The 19,969-nt window shown below is 45.5% G+C and overlaps 2 protein-coding genes across 3 annotated transcripts in view; one reads left to right on the top strand and one right to left on the bottom strand.

Annotated features, from left to right (window-relative positions):
* The window catches only part of DPYSL2 (dihydropyrimidinase like 2), a 115,907-nt gene extending 103,903 nt beyond the window's left edge, over positions 1-12,004 (bottom strand). The window contains exon 1 of the mRNA XM_073805822.1: positions 11,636-12,004. Within this exon, the coding sequence (XP_073661923.1) occupies positions 11,636-11,989 (354 nt within the window). The 5' untranslated portion in view covers positions 11,990-12,004. The remainder of the gene's footprint in view (positions 1-11,635) is intronic.
* Positions 12,005-12,371: 367 nt separating this feature from the next.
* PNMA2 (PNMA family member 2) lies at positions 12,372-19,614 on the top strand. Of its 2 annotated transcripts, XM_033857626.2 has the most exons (3): positions 12,372-12,489; positions 15,505-15,638; positions 15,921-19,614. In XM_033857626.2, exon 3 carries the CDS (start codon positions 16,376-16,378, stop codon positions 17,468-17,470), a length of 1,095 nt encoding a protein of 364 aa, XP_033713517.1. In that variant the 5' UTR covers positions 12,372-12,489; positions 15,505-15,638; positions 15,921-16,375; the 3' UTR covers positions 17,471-19,614. The 2 variants fall into 2 exon arrangements, with proteins under 2 accessions (XP_033713517.1, XP_073661925.1); XM_073805824.1 differs by lacking the exon at positions 12,372-12,489 and having other exon boundaries at positions 15,402-15,638.
* The last annotated feature ends 355 nt before the right edge of the window (positions 19,615-19,969 follow it).

Below are 19,969 nucleotides of genomic sequence, written 5' to 3' on the forward strand. Positions count from 1 at the left end.
CTTGCCTGTTCCTTCCCAGAAATCAGAATAATGGCTCTTACCCCTGTCCTCCCCTCACTCCCACTGCCTCCTGACTGGCTCTGGTGCTTTCCCAGGTAGCCCTGCATGAATGCTCTGTCTCCTGCTTCTAAGAATCTGTGAGAATAAAGACTTCTTCCTTCATGGCAGTCATTTCCAAGTCCGTATGTCTTCCCATACATTATTGAAACAAATCCCAGGTGCATTTTAAAGCAATTGCCGATGCTGGCCTGGGAAAGGTCATGTCTCTTTTAACCCACAGAGGTGAGAAACTTCTGGAAAGAGACTGTGCGGGAAAGGCCAGACAGGTAAGAGGGGTGCCACCTTACCGAGGGGGGGAGGGTTGGGGGGAGGGATAGATGGACAGTTTGGGAGTGACATGTACACACTGCTATATTTAAGATAGATAACCAACAAGGTCCTACTGTATAGCACAGGGATCTGCTCAATATACTACAATAACCTGCATGAGAAAAGAATTTGGAAAACAATAGATACATGTATATGTATAACTGAATCGCTTTGCTGTACACCTGAAACTAACACAATCCACTCTATTCCAATATAAAATAAATATATTTTTTTAAAAAGAGAAATGCTACCTCAACCAACGCTGGCCTGGCAGCCAATACCAGGCTGCCTGGGGCAAGGTGTTCACAAATCTAAGTCAAAATGAGAAGAATAAGGACAATACATATAATTTTTCATAAAGCTCAATTTATGCATATGTTTAAATTCGAGAGTTATTTTTCTCTTTATTAGTTTTAGTGCAAAAATGTTCTTCATTTTGTAAGATGATACTACAGAGTTCTGCTGGGCTTTTTTTTTTTTTGGTGTCCCTATATTGGCAACATAAAAATTTGGCAGCCATTAAGTTGTTCCCCAAAATTGTTTTTGAAATTTAACAGAAGAGCGAAAGCCAAAGTCTGCAACTTCGGCACCAGAAAATGGGAATTGGACAAGAAGTTAGTGTTTGAATCAATCTTCAAACTCTAAACCTAATAAAGATTCAACTGGTACACACAGTCGGGGAATGAGGCCAAAGGCTGTTCACACACACTCATCTGCTAGAAACATGAATTCTGAAGGGACCTCACCTGAATTGAAGATAAAGACCAAGGAAAAAATATCAAGCTTATGAAAAATTACGGCAGAACAAGGAACGAGAGATACGACCTCCTGGGGGGAGGGAGGGGGGTAGTTGAGGAAACTCTTTTTGGCACCTTCAGTGGAGGACAGGAAGATATCTCTCCAATATAAACAGACATAAAACACTACAGAATAGACTCTATCACACCAAGCCCTGATGTTAACAGTATGTTAAGAAACAGAAAATACTTGTCAAGAGATGGCCTGGCACTCCCAGCAAGGCCTGAGCGATCTCTTGTCAAATGTAAATTTCACAGAGCGTCAGTATCAGAGGAGGCCACTCGGTGACCACGACGCATTAAAATAAAGATGACAAAAACAAACAAACAAACAAAAACAAACAAAAAAAATAAATAAAATAAAATAAAATAAAGACGAGACCCCTCCAGAAAATCACACCTGATAAAATATGAACGTTGTCCAAGTCACAAAATACCAAACAAAATCCCCCATCCGAATTAATATGGGTGCCCACTGCTTAGTTACCAACCACAGCTTCAGTCTAATCTGCCCTTAGAGATAAGAGTTATTGAGATACGTAATCACAGAAGTGTCACCCCCTTATGACAGCACCCAGTCCAGAGGGAATGCTCGCTTCCTTGGGCCCTCACCAAAACACCACACCAAAGCCCAGATCTCTCTCCAATGCCCTCCTACAGATGCCCCATGGTTCCCTATGGTGTGTGGTCTCTCTCATTGCAGCAAGTAATAAACCCAACTCATTCAATTCTCATTAAAGTCAGAGATCAAATAGGGAACCCTAAAAAAACCCCACCATTATTCAACATAGTTCTAGGAGTTCATGCAAGGTAATCAGACCAGGAAGAGAAATAATAAACAAAGGCATTAGAAAAAAGGTATAAAATTAATATTAGATAATTAAACTGTCCCAAAAGAATGAATTGAAAACTATTAGAATGCGAACTGAGTTCAATAAAGCAATCGTTATAAATTAATTTAAAACTCAAGAGTCATCCAGAATGTAAACTACTAAACATCTTGGAATAAATGTAACAAAAAATTTCAGAGGAATAAAGCAAAGTTTCAGGAGAAAATGGCAAGACATGATATAAACTGAGGTAGAAAGACTTACCATCTTAAAAATAAATATTTCTTATAATTCAATATATAAATTGAATATAATTGTGGTAAAAATCATATCAGGTTTCTGCCACTGAAAATATCTTTCATGAAAAATGCAGTTGAATGATGGAAAAATATGAAGAAAATTAAGATATGAAAAAGTTACAGTACAGCAGAGGGAAAAAAGCCAATATTTTATAATAATCAGAAATGGAGTATAATCTATAAAAATTTTTAATCACTGTGTTGTACACCTGAAACTAATATAATATTGTAACTCAACTACACCTCAATTTAAAAAAAGTTACGGTAACTGAAGTAGTATTGAATCACTACGAATCACTACGAAATTAGTAAGGCAAACCAATGAAACAGAGCAGGAAGACAAAAACCATGCAGACATACATAAGAAGTTGAGTATATAAAAAATAAGCAAAGAAATACTAATTCTTCAATAAATGCCATTAGGAAAACTGGCTATTTGGAGAATTAAGTTATACCTTACTTCAAGTTATAGACAAAAATTAATTGTCAGATTTAAATGTAAATAAACACAAAACCCAAAAAGGTTTTAAAAGAAAATACAAGTAAATAAATCTTGAAAGTTAAAAAAAAACATGTCAGAAAAGATGAACTGACTGAACTACGTAAAATTTAAATTTGGATGTCAAAAAATAAAGGTCAAAAAAATGAGGTGCAAACTAGGAAAAAACGTGTAACAAGTGATTTTAAAATGTATCCATTTTAATATATGATTTTTTACATATCAGTGTTTAAAATATGAATATGTTAATAGGAAAGTCTGCAAAACGCAGAATAACACTTGTCACCTATAAATTTGAGAAATATCTATAGGAACTATAATACCCAGTGGTGTCAGGGATGCTGAAAAACAGTATTTCTCACTCACTTTTGGTAGGAGTATAAAGGCTGTATAATATACAAAATGCTATCAGTGGTTATTTCTAGCTAATAAGATTATCAATGATTTCTTTTTTTTTAAATTGCGTATCAGAGTAATCACAATAAACATCGTACTTTGTCATGTTATTTCTAAAAAATAGAACAAAATAAAAAGTGAATTCAATTAGTTTCTCAAAGTTATTTTTCCTAAATTCAGCTTGTTAGTCACTGCCCTCCTAATACCATCCCTACCACTCCCAAATCACTGGTTTGGAAAACAAATTTTCTACTTCATTAAAAAAATATATAAATATATTTACACATAAAAACACATATATGTGCGAATACACACACACGAAAGCATTTTCTTTATATGAACAGGATTGTGAGACAGAAAGATCAGACTTAGGCAGTACACAAAGCACTCAAGGATACTGTGCTGTTGCAAGTGCGATTCTAAATGAATTTCAAAGCTCCCAGAAAACAACAGAATTTAGTTACATGAATACGGTTCTAGGATACAAGGTCCTGGAAGTTCTTTGCCAGATTTCATTTGATCCAGCAGTTTTGACAACAGCCAGGGACAATATAACATCAAAAGCATGAGCAACAAAAGAAAAGACAGATAAATTGGACTTAAAATTAAAAGCTTCTGTGCATCAAAGGACACTATCAAAAATGAATAGACACCCACAGAATGAGAGAAAATATTTGCAAACCTTTTATCTGATAAGGGGCTAGTATCTAGAGTATATAAAGTACTCCTAAATCTCAATGACAAAAAGACAAACAACTCAATTTAAAAATGGGCAAAGGATTTGAATAGACATTTCTCCAAGGCTATACAGATGACCAATAAGCACATGAAAAGATGTTCAAAGTCATTATTCATTAGGGAAATGCAAATCAAAACCACAATGGCATACCATTTTATACCCACTAGGATGGCTATAATCAGCAAATAACAAGCATTGTGCAGGACATGCAGAAATTGAAGCCCTTACATGCTTTTGGTGGGAATGTAAAATGGTGCAGCCATTGTGGAAAACAGTTTGGCAGTCCCTCAAAAAGTTAGACATAGAATTACCATACGACTTAACTATCCCACTCCTAGGTATACACCCAAGAGAACCAACAACATATGTTCAAACACAAACTTAAAAGAATATTCATGCCAGTATTATTCATTATGGCCAAAAAGTGGAAACAACCCAAGTATCGATCAACTTGTGAATGGATAAATGAAATGTGGTCTATACAATGGAATACTGTTCGGAATGAAGTGCCGATCCATGCTATAATGTGGATGAACCTTGCAGACACTACACTAAGTGAAAGAAGCCAGACACAAAAGGCCATACTGTATGATTCCATGTATGTGAAGTGTCCAAAACAGGTAAACCCATGGAGACAGAAAGTAGATGGTTGGTTGCCACAGGCTGGGATGATGGAGGATTGGGAAGGGACAGCTTAAGAGATACAGGATTTCTTTTTGGAGTGATGCAAATGCTCTGGGATTAGTAGTGATGATTGCATAAGATTGTGAATGTACTAAAAGCTATTGAATTGTAGACTTTAAAATGGTGAAAATGAGAATTTTATTACATGAATTTTACCTCTATAAAACAAACAAACAAACAAACAAAGAACAACCAGGGATAGCACAGCTTTCTTTCAGAGCCTTTAGTGGAAATGGGAGAAGGAGATTAAGGCCTGGCCCAATGACAGCCCCAGGCAGGTGACTGCAGGTAACACAGCTTGTGAAGACAAAGCCAGGACTAGAAGCTGAGCTTCCTGACTCCTAGCCCAGAATTCTTTCCACAAGGGAGCTGCCTTGGAATCAGGGCCCAGGCAAGCTGTCTGTATGTCTCAAAAGCAAGCCCCAAGCCACTTTCAAGACCAGGTGTTTTCCCTTCAAGGCACTATTTGTTTGCAGCTCTTGGCCTAAGTTACCAGCCTTGGCCATGGGCTGCAACCAACCCAACTCAAGTGTCCCTCAAAACACCTGCCAGTGTTTTTACTGACTCCCTCATTATTTGTTTGTAGTTCATGATTTACATCAAGTGGGAAAATCACATTGTCATCACATTGCTCTAATCTTAGAAAAGCATGTCATTCATACTGTCAGGGTTGGCCTCTGTCCCAGTGATATTTGAGGCCATGTCTTGTGTTGAAAAAAATGATGGACAGAATATCAGCAGTGTAGGGCACATCCATAAAGACAGATCAAAGGTCTCTTTCATAAATGGCTTCAAAGAATACATTGCAAAACGGAAACAAAAAAAGTAGATTCTCAGAACCTACTCAGAACTATTTTTACAATAGTTAATTCTTTGGAGATAAAATGAGAAAAGAATAATTAATGCAGAAAGCAATTCAGTACCTCACAATGATTAAGATGCTCTTTAGTCACGTAGACCTGGGTTCAGATACTGCCTCTGGCTTTTAGTTAGCAAGTTGCTTTGCAAGTTTCTTTTACCTTCAGATATTCCTTTTACAAAATATGGATAACAGTAGTACCTGCTTAATAGAGTTGTCTTAGCATAAATAAGATAAGATACCAAGGGGGAAAGGTGGGGTGGTGGGATGAATTGAGAGATTGGGATTGACGTATATACACTATTGATACTATGTATAAAATGGATAACTAATGAGAACCTACCGTATAGCACAGGGAACTCTACTCAGTGCTCTGTGGTGACCTAAATGGGAAGGAAATCCAAAAAAGTGGGGATATATGTATACGTATAGCTGATTCACTTTGCTGTACAGCAGAAACTAACACAACATTGTAAAGCACCTATACTCCAATACAAATTTTTTAAAAAGAGAGGATATATGTATATGTATAAGTGATTCACTTTGCTGTACACCTGAAACTAACACAACATTGTAAATCAACTATACTGCAATAAAATTTTTTTAAAAATATAATGCATATAAAGCATTTAACACAGGGCATACCCCATAGAATATATAAAGTTTAATAGGATATGAAATATTTTGCCTACAAAACTAAATGGTACTTTTAAGTTCACTAACTATTCCTGCAGTGGAACTGAGTCATACAATGGTGTCTTGCAAGAAGAAATAAGGGACTGAGTCAGGAAACCTTGGTTCAAATCCTAGTTCCAGCACTTACTAAATAACAAGACCTTGGAATAGGTCAGGAAATGTCACTACCTCTCAGTGTCCTTATTTACAGAAAGGGAATAATGCCTATATCAGAAGGTTTGGGGACAAGTTTTAAAATAATATATCCTACACATTCTAAAATACAGGATCTAGAACGTAAATGTACATTCTAGGGAGCAATCAAGATGGTGGAGTAGTAGAACGTGAAGCTCAGCTCTTCCCACAAATACATTCTAGGGTTATACAGTGCTACGTAAATAACAAGGTTTTACTGGTGTAGGACTGCAGTGGGACTGGGCAGTGAGAGGGACAGTCCTAGTCGTGGGACTGTCACCTGAGTTGCACAGGGTGAAGCACTGTCATTCTGGGCATCGACTTCTCCCACCTCTAAAGTGAGGTGATCATTAGGTTTCTTTCAAGCCCAGACATTCAATGGTAGGACACATGTGAATCCATGATGAATTTTGACTCTGCCTTCTTTCTCAAAGAAGTAGAGAGGAGCACTGTCACCACAGGACCCATAAGAATACTTAGCTTGTCTTTACCAAGGGTGGGAATATGCCCAGCCCGTGCCTGATTTCCATGGTCCACAAGTTTGTGAACCACGCAATGTTCAAGAGGTCATGGCCAGATGTTGTCACTGGAGGTCCAATAACAGCAATTCTCCTCTCCACCCTCAAGCTACAAGGGAAGGAAAATGGAAGAGGCTGTTCAGCTGGTAGGAGTTTTCTTCCACTCAGGCCTTGGGCCCCAGGCTGGGTGAGTCTATCTCATCCCAACTGTAACTCTTCTCACTTCCTCTCACAATGAGATCATTGCAGATCAATTAATTGAGTTACCAATTTTCCAATCATCAAGAACTTGTTAAAATTTAACTGATTTTAGGAATATTATTCAGCCATGAAAAAGAAAGAAATCTTGTCACAGGCACCACGTGGGTGAATCCTGAGGACATGATGCTAAGTGAAATAAGCCAACCACAAAAAGACAAACTCTATGATTCCACTTACGTGAAGTACCTGGAAGAGTCAAATTCATAGCGACAGAAAGTAGAAGGCTGGTTGACAGGGGCTGGGGGGATGGGAATAGGGAGTTAATGGGCACAGAGTTTCAGTTTTGCAAGATTCAAAAGTTCTGGAGATTGGCTGCATGACAGTATGAATATATTTAACATGACTGAACTGTACTCTTTAAAATGGTTGAGAAGGTAAATTTTATGCTATGTGTATTTCACCACAATTACCTTTTAAAATGTAACTAATTATATGATCATTTGGGAAATCAAGAGTAACCAATAATTATGGATCATCACGATTTCCTTCTCCTCCCCAAGTACCCCTCCTCCTTCGAACCCAGATGGGTCCTCAGTATTTTGGAATCCTGGACACACGAATGTTCATATTTGTTTCTCCCCTTTTGAGATGATGTGGCCTCTAAAATATCAAATTAATGCCCTTGTTCTAGGCTCCTAGCCAAATCTCTACCACACATCCCGCTAACTAGACATCTATTTTGCTGAACAGGCTAGTCTATTATCAAACAAGTATCTCTGGGGACAACTTGTGTATCAGTTACTCACATAAGAGATGGATGCCTTCAATCATTGGGGTTTCTCTCTAGCTAAGATTAACATGAGGAAGAGATGTTTGTTTTTTTTTTGATGTGGACCATTTTTAAAGTCTTTATTAAGTTTGTTACAATATTGCTTCTGTTTTATGTTTTGGTATTTTGGCCGCGAGGCATATGGGATCTTAGCTCCCTGACCAGGGATCGAACCCACACCTCCTGCTTTGGAAAGCGAAGTCTTAACCACTGGACCACCAGAGAAGTCCCAAGAAGAGATTTTTGAATGGGAGAAGGTGTGGCGGTGGGGGGAGGGGAGAGGAGAAGAGTGATTTCAGAACTCGTTGCTTTTGGAGAAAGAAAGATGCTTTTTCTAAAAAGCATCATCATCAGGATGGTGTAGGAGTGGCATTGAACAGTAAGAGGGCAGCAGAATCACTAGGCATCTAGGGCTGGGAAGATAATCAACCTGGGGAGAAGGGATGGGGGCACGGAATGGAAGGGACTATCAGAAAACATGTTACAGACTTGGGGATTTTGTCAAGTTCAGCAGCCCTCTTGTAGAGTTCACTCACTGGCACCTGCCCTAGGGAAGTGGAGAATCACTCCCCAGACACTCTAGTCTATGCAGCTTGTTTGCTGCTGGGAAAACAGCCTGGGAACCCCTTTGGAAGGGATGCTCACGATCCAGTATCCCTGGCTGCACAGCTGGTTCTGGCTAAACTGTGTCCGAGGTGGAATGGAGGGAATTCCTAGGAAGAAGAGGGGAGGCCGAGGGACCCCTGGCCACCAGCAAGGAGAATTAGGCCAACCATGCTGCTCTCTATTCTAAAAGGCTCAGAGTCCTTCACGGGTAGTGATCAACTTAATCTCACTGCAGCCCAAGGTGAACGTCCCCAAGGACACAAAGGAAGAAGAGAGTAATGAGATAGGCTTCCTCATTCACATTCACTACACCGGCTCTTTCCTTTCACCACAATCTACCCACCCAGCCCAAGCCACACCCATTGCTTTCTGGTGCCAACCTGTTCACACCTGCAAATGCAAATGCAGGTGGTCAACCTCCCCTCATCTCCCACAAGCCATGTGGCGTCTGAGCTAAGGAAGCCTGCACCCTCCCTTCCCAAAGCCTTGCTAGAAGAACAGCAGGACCTCTAGAGTGACAGGGGGACAAAGCCACTTCTGGCCATACAGTAACGACACATGTAAGTACAGATTCAGGGGAGGAGGGAGGCTTGAGTCAGGGAACCCAGAATCCACTCACTCTAGTTCTCCACCTCTCTCTGTTCCAGGACTTCAGATAGGAATGCCCTGGAATGCTGGTAGTTACCCTGCTCGTTAGCTGAAAACTAAGTAATGGCTACTCAATTCAGTCAAAGTGGTGGGTTCAACCATGCTTTTGGAAATAAGCATTACTATATACATAGATATAGATAGATACACAACCCCAAATTCCTTTTCTCTCTTGTATAGACATGAAATCTTCAAACACTGATGCTGGTAAATGTACCAATCCTGGTAAAAGCTCTTAGTCGTGAATGAAAAAAATCCCACAGGAACAGCCGTTATGTGATAAGGCAACATTGAAAATGAAAATCCAGGGAAGGCTGCCGAAAAACCAAGCCAGAATCACTCTGTTACTAGTAACTGGATACCTAAAGCAAATGTGGGTTTGCAGAGGCTACAGCTGCCTGGGGTATTGGTTGGGCATTTCCTCTTCAAATCTCCCCCTCCACGTGCCCTAGGTCTACAATTTAGAATTTCTATTCAATTCAGAGAGCGTTCAAACAAGCAGCTCTGATGATCAAATATCCAAGCTTCTAAATGGGCAGGAAAAGAGATGTGTTATTCAGACCAGTGAAACTCTGCCTTTCAAACTTGAGTTTTAATTCCCTGCCATCATTAGAAAGGCGGTCACTTTCCACTTCTGCCCTCTGATCTGCCATTTTTTAGATGATTTCTTCCTTATCTCAAGGCATTTTTCTGCTTCCTTTAGGACATTAGAATTACCACCACAACTAGTTGAAGATGAGGGTATTACACAGCCAGTATGCTATACAATCACTCATTGGGTGTGGCCCTCACCCAGTGTATTTCACATCACTCAGCTTTCAGTATAAGTCACATTATTAGGAACTTCTACTTTGATTGTCTGATCACTTGAAACAAAGTGACTTCTTGGATTAAGTTCTCCCAGTTGACTCATAGTGAAATATGGGTAGCAGGTACCTCCTTCCCATGTGCATAAATCAGAGGACAGAGCTGAGGGAGGAGGAATCAATTAAGTAATCAATTAAGTAGCTGTCATTTGAAAGTGACAGCAAATGGTTTGTCTCTCCTAGAACTGATCCTATAAAAGTCAAAAGCTGCAAAACACTGTGCCACATCCCGAAACAGTAACGTGTTCAAACCATTGTCATCAACCCTTAGTTGTTCTCTGATGAGTTCACTGTAAGCCTACAACCTAAATGCACTTATTGTCACTCGGTGGATAGGTACAGACCACGCCCAACTACTCTGGAAGACCCTTAAGAAGAAATCACATTGAACTTTTAATAGCTAACCTTCACCTTACCCAGAAAAGCGAGGCACACAATAGGTATTCAATAAATAATCAATCATTGATTTCTTGTCTTCACCAACGGGCATGGGAGATAAACAGCAAACAAGTGCTGAAACCTTTCACACTGTAATTTATCACTTAGAAATTAAGGCTGAGGGGAAAAAAATTGCACAAGTATGAAGGTCACCCTGATAAAGAAAAAAACACGTGGTATAAGAAGACTTAAAATGCACACTGTACATATTTGCCAGAGATAAACATCTTCTGAAATTAGGTTTACCAAATTGGTCTTCTTTGTTTCCTCATTAACATAGTATAGGGGGGTCTAATCCATCTGTGACAGTCTATTCAAAATGTGAGGGTTTTTCCCTTTTCTTTTCTTTTCACCCTTTGAATATAATCCACGCAGTCCCCATCCCCAAAGCCCCTCCCAAATAGTGGCCGGGGGGAACGCTCTGGGAAACCCTTGCTGAGATACTTAGCGGAACTTTGTTCTCCACATGGGCTATTTAGGAGCGTCGCGGTTTCCTCGCGTGATTCCACTGCCTCTCGGGTTCTTCTCGCGGTGCGAACAGGAGTCAGGGTGCTGAGATAGATTCTCCCTTGCGGTCCGGGGAGGCGCTGACCATGGTCCTTGCCTACGAGCTTGGGGCGCGAGCGCGGAGGGCGCCGGAGGAGAAGCGCTGGGAAAGCTCGCGGGGCGCGGCGGGGAGCAGCCGTCGAGGCCCCCGCCCCTCCCGACCCCCGGGGAGCCCGCCGGCCTGTACGCGAACCCTCCACTGCACGCTCGGAGCTGCATCGAAAAAGGGTGGGGCAGCCAGCCGCAGCTGCAATTGGAAGCCGCCCGGGAGGATTTAAGAAGAATGGAACCGCGGCCCATCCCCTCCCCCTCCAACCATGAGACACCACCGCCCCCCCCCCCCAGCCGGAGATAGGCCCATCCTTTACCCCCACCCCCTCCTTCCCAGGCCCAGGGAGGCGCGGGCAGCCTTTGTGGGCACACAGCCGCCCACCAGCGAGCCCGAGCCCCTCGGCACCCTGCACGCAGGGCCGGGTAGGGTGGGGTGCGTATGCACATGCAGGGAAGCAATACTCGAGGCAGGGCAGGACGGTGGGCACGCTGGGATCCTCGGTTCTCCACCGAACTGGAAAGGGGGCGAGGGAGGGGCGATCCCCACGCCCCATCCTCTGTCTCAAACACCGCCTCCCACCCGTACCAACCTGGTCATTGATGTTCTGCAGGGCTTCCTTGCCCGAGGCCCGCCGGATCTCCACCTTCCGGCCCGATTCAACAGATGGCTCCCCGCCGGCGCGCCGGCCCTGCCGGGAGTACGGCGGCTGCGGGTCCGGGCCCAAGTGGGCGACGTCCCGCTGCTGAGCCACCACCTGCCCCGAGCCCCGGCCCACCGACAGCGAGTCGAAGTCGATGGTCTTGTTCTCCGAGGACCCTTCCACCGGGCAGAACATGCCACAGAATTTCTGCCGAGGCTTGGGGCTGCCTGAGCCCAGGTTTTTAAAAAAGGCAGGGACCTCTTCGTCCTCTGCCGCCTTCCCGGATTGCTTCCTCTCGGCCATGGCGTGGGGAGGCTTGGGGAGGGTCCTCTCCGTCCGTCAGTCCGTCTGCCGGTCCCTAAGTCTGCCTGTCTCTATGCACCAAGCCCACGGCTGCTGCCGCGGCTGCCGCTCTCTGCCTCCCGCAAGGTGTACAGAAAGGAAGGAGGGCTGGCGAGCGAGCGACCCACCCCTCCCGGTCCCTCCTCCTGACCCCGCTTTCTCCCCTCCCTGCCCACGCCCCCCGCCGCCGCCGCGCGAGCTCTGGCGAGCAGCAAAGTTGGGTCTGGGAGGGTGGCCGCTGCGGCAGCGAGACCGGAGAGGCTGCCAGCTCCCGGCAGCTGCGGGAGGAGGGAGGCGCGGGCGGGGCGGGGGCGGGGCGGGGCTCCGGGGAGGGGAGCGCAGAGGCGGGGAGGCAGGGGAGGGCCGCGCAGCCGAGAGCCCCGCGCTCCGGAAGTGAAGCTGCCAGACCACCGGCTAATGGATGCGGAGCTGAGGGCCCGCTGACCGCTGTTGGCGCCAGGGTGAGTATGGGGCAGGGCACGCGGGGGCGAAGATCGTGGGGCGCAGTGCCTGGCCCCCGCGCCCCGCTCCCAGACCTGCCTGGCCCAGGCGCCTCTCCCCCACCGCATTGCGGAGGTGGGCCAGCGGTGAGGGTTCACCGTGGGGAGCGCTCCCTCCCTCTTACCCCGGCTGTGAGATGATGGATGGGGAAAGGGGCACACACTGGCAGGCGCCAGGACACCGGCGTGGGGGACAGAGGAAGGGGCGGCGCTGAAGGTGGGGGAGGCATGGCGCAGGCCGCGCGGCAACGTGGGGACCATACGAGGCGCGGACACCAAAGCTTCAGTCTAACCACGGGCCTTGGTGGGCTACTGGGAGCAGAGATTGAAACAAGGTCCTCACTTAACTGCACTCACGGTGGTAGGGGGGCGCGCAGCATGGCGGGGAGAGACACAGGGGCGTAGCAAATACGGACGGGGTGGGTGTGGAGAGAGAGACCGAGGTCTGCGGTCCGTGCGAGTGTAGCAAAGCGTGAAGTCTGCAAATTCCAGCCCAGCACGGCGCCTTAGGTGTAGAGTGAGGTAGGACGCAGGCCCGCTATATTGCCCGAGGGCGCTGGTTACCGTAATTGTGCCAGTACGCCAAGCAGGGCCCAGCAGAATGTCTTCCTTTGGTACCTTCCGCCCCGCTCTCCCGCCAAAGAAGGGGGGACGATACACACTGAAGCCCACTCCCCAAATCTCCAGCCCTTCTCGGCGCCCGGGGCGCCCCACCTCGTTCCACCGCCCCTGTAGAGGACTGCGCCAGAGCCACGGGGTTTCCTAGGTTGCCAGAAGCCGAGCGCTTGGGGCGTTAGTGCGCGTGCGTCCAGGGCAGGGAAAGGAGATGGGGTGATGACTGCCTTGAGTTGTGCGAGGCCGAGAAGGGGAAAGATGTATGGGGACTTGTGTCTGCGCGAGCAGATCGGCCGCAGCCACCGGGTTGGTGGCATCAGAAGGCATCTTGATGTATGACAGTAACACGGCCTCTGAGGGTCCTCCTTTGCTTACTCCTATCCCCGTGTATTTTCCATGTCTCAGTCCCTGTCCAGGGTGGATTACAGCCCCGCCCCTCTCTCTACAGTGGCAAAACCCCGCAGAAATGATGCACATCCCTTGGCTGGCTCGAATAGGAGCTCTGGGCATGCTCAGTAGCCAGGGCGGGTTTGGGCTGGGAAACTGTTGACCGCAGGAGCGTCGCGCCGGGCAGAGCAACCAAATATTCTGTACCATTGTCCTCCCTTGCCCCTGGCAGGATTAAATGCGGACACCCTGCCCTCCTCCACAATTGTGAGGGATAGTTCGGCGAATGGAGTTCAATTTGGAGGACAACCAATCCCAGCTTGAAGATAAGCCCACCATGATAGGTGGGCAGGAGTCTACGGATACGAAGGAGAGGAGGAAGGAGAGAGGAATGTCCGCATGCAGGGGGATGAGGGAACCAAAGGCAGGCACTGGGACTTAGCACCAGATGTGCCCTGCATTTGAATAAAGGACTTCTACACGAATTACATCATTTCCTACTCCCAGTATCCCCCTGACATGAGTGCTTCCTTATAACCACTTTCTAGGGTTCCAGGGTAGGAAAGAGATTGAGATGCTTTGTCCAAGGTAACTATCTAGTTAAATGATCCAACAGTTCCAGGGGGGTCTTCCGCCTGAATGTCTGGTTCCTTTTCCAACTTATCCTATCTTTACGTGAGAAAAGACAAGATTTTCTCATTTTTTCCCCCATATCCAAATATTTCCAATCCTGGCCTTATTGTGTATCAGGGACGTTTCGCTTGCCGTCTTTTTATTTGAAGGTTGCATTGCAGGTAGAGATTGCCTTTGGAGGAAGAAGCCACCCAAAGGTAGCCTAACTTCAGCGTGACAGTTATGTAGACCTTGGAGATGTTTCTTCCTGGGTATCTGATGCCTTATGACTTCTCATGTTTCCCCTAAATATTATAATGGGGAGGAAGGTCACCCCCATAAATTAGAAGAGGACCGTGAGGCATGGAGGGAGGTGTCACTGGACTCAGATCCCTGGAGCTGCTGGGCGAGGACGCTCTCTAGCATTTTGCCCTCCCCGCCCTCTGGCATGCACCCTCCTTTCAACCTTCCAGAAGGACTCGGGAGATGTGCCTGCAGCAGCTGCCGCTGTAGCTGCAGATTGGCATCTGTGGCATATGGACCCCATTTGGACTGATGGAGATTTTTAGGGGAAGAATGGTCATAGCCCTTTAACACACACTCCACGACAGCAACGGGAGATAGACGCTCTTCCCTTTTTACATTACCCAGTCTCCACCGGCTGGACACAGACTTGCCTCCTCTTTTTTTCTTTGTCCTCAAATGACCCATTCAAGTTCAGATGCTATGAAGAAAGCATCATGTTACTAACTTAACATTTATAGCAAAAGAAACCCCTAGTTATGCATTTGCAAAGCATAGCCAGGCATAACCAAAGAGAATTAATTCATAACTCCAAGTTTATTTGGCTCTGAGATTCTTTTAAATTGTTAAACCTGTATTAAATTTTTGTATCTATGTTATTATATTAAAGTATATTATATGTTATATTTCTAAACCTATATTAAATTGATTTTAAAAGTTTGAGTGTTTCCTAATCGGATTTTTTTTTTTTTTTTTTTTTTTTTTTTGCGGTACACGGGCCTCTCACTGCTGCGGCCTCTCCCGTTGCGGAGCACAGGCTCCGGACGCGCAGGCTCAGCGGCCATGGCTCACGGGCCCAGCCGCTCCGCGGCATGTGGGATCTTCCCGGACCGGGGCACGAACCCGTGTCCCCTGCATGGGCAGGCGGACTCTCAACCACTGAGCCACCAGGGAAGCCCCTAATCAGATTTTTTAATCAAAGGAATGAAGCAACTCAATATTGTTTAGTAGATTTAATTAAACTGTAAAGGATTGTCATCTTTTTGAATAAGTGCACTAACAGTCTTCACATTGGATATTACCGAGTCATAAAAGTACACTATTATTATATGTATACAGGGCGGCTTGGCTTGGCTGGAGCTGAGAGACACCCAGACACACCACTGTGCAGAGCTGGGTGACACCTTCCTGTGCTAGAAGCAGAATACATAAGCTCCGTGGCTGTCATGGAACGTTCGGGAACGCATAACCAGGTATCTAGTCATTTCTCCTGATTTCATTCTTCACGCGGGACAGATCTTGGTCCTGTCCACAACTGGGGCTTCATTAATTGGCATGCCTGATGAGCATATGGTGGGGAAGCCTGATGGCAGGAGGGTCCCCAAGAGAACGAAAATGTCACTGTAAGCAAAGAAGACTCAAATACAATGTGAGGCAGAATCCCTGGTCTACCCCCCACTTCCATCCCTAACCAGGTACTGATGCTTCCCGGGAAGGAGAGGGCTGTGCGGTAAACCTGAGCCTTGTTTCCCTAGGAGCCCAAGCCACTCTGCTGGGAGACTTCCCTCCAGGAGTTCTGGGTGCAAGAGTGAAGGCGACTCCCCACTGGCTAGAGAGAGGTGAGGCAGCAGAGACCCAGAGGGCAGTGAAAACAGCTCTTGCACACGCTTCCGAGGGGGCGGCCCCACCACGTGGCTGCGTGAGAGAAGCAGCAGCCACTGGGCTGCAGAGCCACAGGCCGTGGTCCTGTCACAACTGAGATACTAACCACCCACCTTGGGTCAGGTCTGGAGACCCCGCGGAAAGTGCCGAGCTCTTGCCACTGGGCAGTAAGGGTTATTGGTACAGAAAACTAGGACCTAGGACCCGTTCACTGGTGGGTTATAAGTTTAGAAGTTCATCCAGGATATTCTCAATTCTAAGGCAACGCCCATCTACCCCACAAACGAATCTGTAGCCATAGAGTTCAAGCGAGTCAGTATCTGGGGCAATGGCGCTGGCCCTGTTGGAGGACTGGTGTAGGATCATGAGTGTGGATGATCAGAAATCACTGATGGTCATGGGGATACCCGTGGGCTGCAATGAAGCCGAGATTCAGGAGGTCCTCCAGGAGACTTTAAAGTCTCTGGGCAGGTATAGAGTGCTTGGCAAAATATTCAGGAGGCAGGAGAATGCCAATGCTGTGTTGGTAGAGCTTCTGGAGGACACCGACGTCTCCGTGATCCCCAGCGAGGTTCAGGGAAAGGGGGGCATCTGGAAAGTGATCTTTAAGACCCCGAACCAGGACACTGAATTTCTTGAAAGATTGAACCTCTTTCTAGAGAAAGAGGGGCAGACGGTCTCGGGAATGTTCCGAGCGCTTGGGCATGAGGGAGTGTCTCCAGTGGCCATGCCCTGTGTCTCACCGGAGTTATTGGCCCATCTGCTGGGACAGGCAATAGCACACGCCCCTCAGCCTTTGCTCCCCATGAGGTACCGGAAACTGAGAGTGTTCTCGGGGAGCGCTGTGCCCGCGCCAGAGGAAGAGCCCTTTGAAATCTGGTTGGAACAGGCCACCGAGATAGTCAAAGAGTGGCCGGTAGCAGAGGCAGAAAAGAAAAGATGGTTGGTGGAAAGCCTTCGCGGCCCTGCCCTGGACCTCATGCACATAATCCAGGCAGACAATCCGTCCATAAGTGTGGAAGAGTGTTTGGAAGCATTTAAGCAAGTGTTTGGAAGCCTGGAGAGTCGTAGGACCTCCCAGGTGAAATACCTGAAGACCTATCAGGAGGAAGGAGAGAAAGTCTCAGCGTACGTGTTACGGTTAGAAACCCTGCTGCGGAGAGCTGTGGAGAAGCGGGCCATCCCAAGGAACAGCGCGGACCAGGTCCGCTTGGAGCAGGTCATGGCCGGGGCGAGCCTCAGTGAGATCCTCTGGTGTAGGCTTAGGGAGCTGAGAGACCAGGGGCCTCCTCCCAGCTTCCTGGACTTAATGAAGGTAATCCGCGAAGAAGAGGAGGAAGAAGCCGCTTTTGAAAATGAGAATACTGAAGCGCCGGAAGATGGAGATGGTTACGGCCACTGGGATAATGGGGCCGGAGACTAAAACCCAACTCACAGGGGGACCCACAGCCGGCACGGGGAGAGACAGCCATTCTACCAGGCTAAGACCTTTTCAGTCTTTTTTTTCTCTAATTTATGCAGTTGAAATCAAGGCATTCAAGCCCGGTCTTGATTCTTCTTTCTAAGAAAAAAAATATCTGAGAGTTTTTTGGACCCTACATAGATGATTAATTAACAAAAAATTAAATTCCAAATACGAGATAGTACGCCTAAAGGAATCTGAACCAGGTTTCCTTTAAATACCCGCCAATAGACCAAAAGAAAGAAATGATGTGAGAAAAAAAAAAATCTTTTGTCATCTATGTAAAAATCCAAGCTGTTTGAATTACCAAGTGTTTTCCTTTCTCACATCAGCAAGAGTACCGAGTACACATCTCTGAGTACCAAGCCACGTGAGGCAGTGTTCAAAGAGGTAACGGTCATAAACCTACCAGCCTGGCCCTGCTCTCAGGGAGGACATAGCCTCCGAGCATGAAAAGCTAAATAACCTTACGTGTAAACGAGTTCACGACGCCAATAGAAGCCAAGAGAAGTATCGTTGCCAAATGAGCACGACATCTCTATCTTAGGTTTCTCTCTTTTCTTACTTGGGAAGCACTTCCCGCTTCTCTGCTGGGTGTCAGATAGATGGTTCCAGGCAGTGTGTTGGGCCCTGAGGACACAGAGGTCCACAGTTGAGGGACATCCTCAAGAAAGGGTAGACATCACAGGATGGCCTGACGGAGCATGGGGCTGTGCAGGCCATGTTTGGATTCAGGCCAGCCTGGATAGAGAGGAGGAGTTTTAGTGGCAACAAAGGGCAAAGAGGAGAGGAAGAGGGCTCACAGTTACTGAGGACCTGCTCTGTTCCGGGCACTTCACACATATGTCATTTTATGTGTACAGCACCCCCAGTGTGGTATAATTATGCTCATTTTAAAAGAGAAGGGGAAAAAACTCAGATGGGTTACATGGTCTGCTCAACATCAAAATGCTATCAGGTGGCAGAGCCCAGACGGAAGTCCAGACCTCTCTGACACTGGCTAATCCTCTCTCCACCGTGATCACCGTTTTCAAATTGTGCTTTGTAGTTCTGCAGGGATTTTTCAGCAGTTCTATCTTGAAAATGTATGTTACACTCTTTAAATCTCTAATAAATAACAGATAGACACAAGCGTGTTGATATCCGAATTTTAACACACTGGCATTTACCAACAGGCTCGCTTTTGTTTTCACATTGACTCATTTTGTACAGACCTTGGAAAAAAGGTTCCCTGGGCGATATGTGAGCACACATCCAAGCTTATTTTAATTCTTCATAGATTAAGGAAGCCATAGCATGTCAGAGGTGTTTAAATCAGGCCCGTGCATGTCCTGTGACGTCAAGTGTGCTTCAAGCATAAATGAGCATCATTCAGTTAAATGCTAGGCAAGGCTCCAACACAACTGATGTATAGCATCATGATAGCTTTGTATGTACAATAAACAAGTGGCTTAACTTCTGGAAATATCAGTTTCCTCATCAGAAAAATGGGAGGACAATAGAATAGGGTTGTTGCTAAGATCAAATGACATAATGCCTTTTAAGCACTTAGTGTGATGTCTGGAACATAGAAAGCCCTCAGTACATCGAGACTCTTTTTATTATTTTCACAATGCTTACTGTCCGGCCAATGCATGCTCTCTTCCTTTTCTAACAGTCCTGCAGTAACAAGTAAATATGTAATCTGCCTGTGAGGTTGTGACAACATTGCATTAGACACCGTTTTGGCTCTTGTGGTAAGTTTGAGTGTTTGTTGTCTGTTATCTTTGTGATAAATTTTCCAGCCATTGTTGACTATTGTTAGTGATTATAAGAAATAACTTCTTCTCTCCGATCGTGAATAATTTTAACTGAAGAATACCCTGAGATTGTAAGAAAAACATCTTCTTTAAAGAGGTACCATTTGTGATCATTGATCTAAGTTATATTTTTCAGTACTGTTCAACCAAAGTGGTACAACTGTCATTCTGTACACCCTGATTGTTTTTTGTAGTCGTGAAAATGGCCTTGTTGTTCTCATGGAGTCAGAGTATGCAAAGTAAAGTGTTATAAATGTGAAGTTATAAAATAAATACATGCTGGTAATAAAATTCTGAGTTTTTTCTGCTTCATGTGTTGTGGTTCTGTATAAACTATGCTTGAAGAAGGGATTTCATTACTAAAAAAAAAATTGAGAGGTAAGATTAAAAAATCAAGCTAAAACCAAAAGGTCTTGAACTCTTCTAGAAAACCTGAGAGCAAAATGCTGGAATGGGAATACTTGGGCTTTGTCTCCAAGGATGAGAGAGCTCAGTCCACCCGTCATTGATCTCCCCTTTAAAATACAAGAAACGACAGACGGAGGCCAGTTCCCTTGGAGACCTCCAACTCATTTGCTTAGGCAAGTAACCGTACAGATACATTCACCAGCCTCTATTCTGCTAAGGGTGAAATGACCTAAAGGTGAAATACTGCATTTCT

Source organism: Tursiops truncatus, chromosome 6 (assembly GCF_011762595.2).
Source record: "Tursiops truncatus isolate mTurTru1 chromosome 6, mTurTru1.mat.Y, whole genome shotgun sequence".
Taxonomy (NCBI): Eukaryota; Metazoa; Chordata; class Mammalia; order Artiodactyla; family Delphinidae; genus Tursiops; species Tursiops truncatus.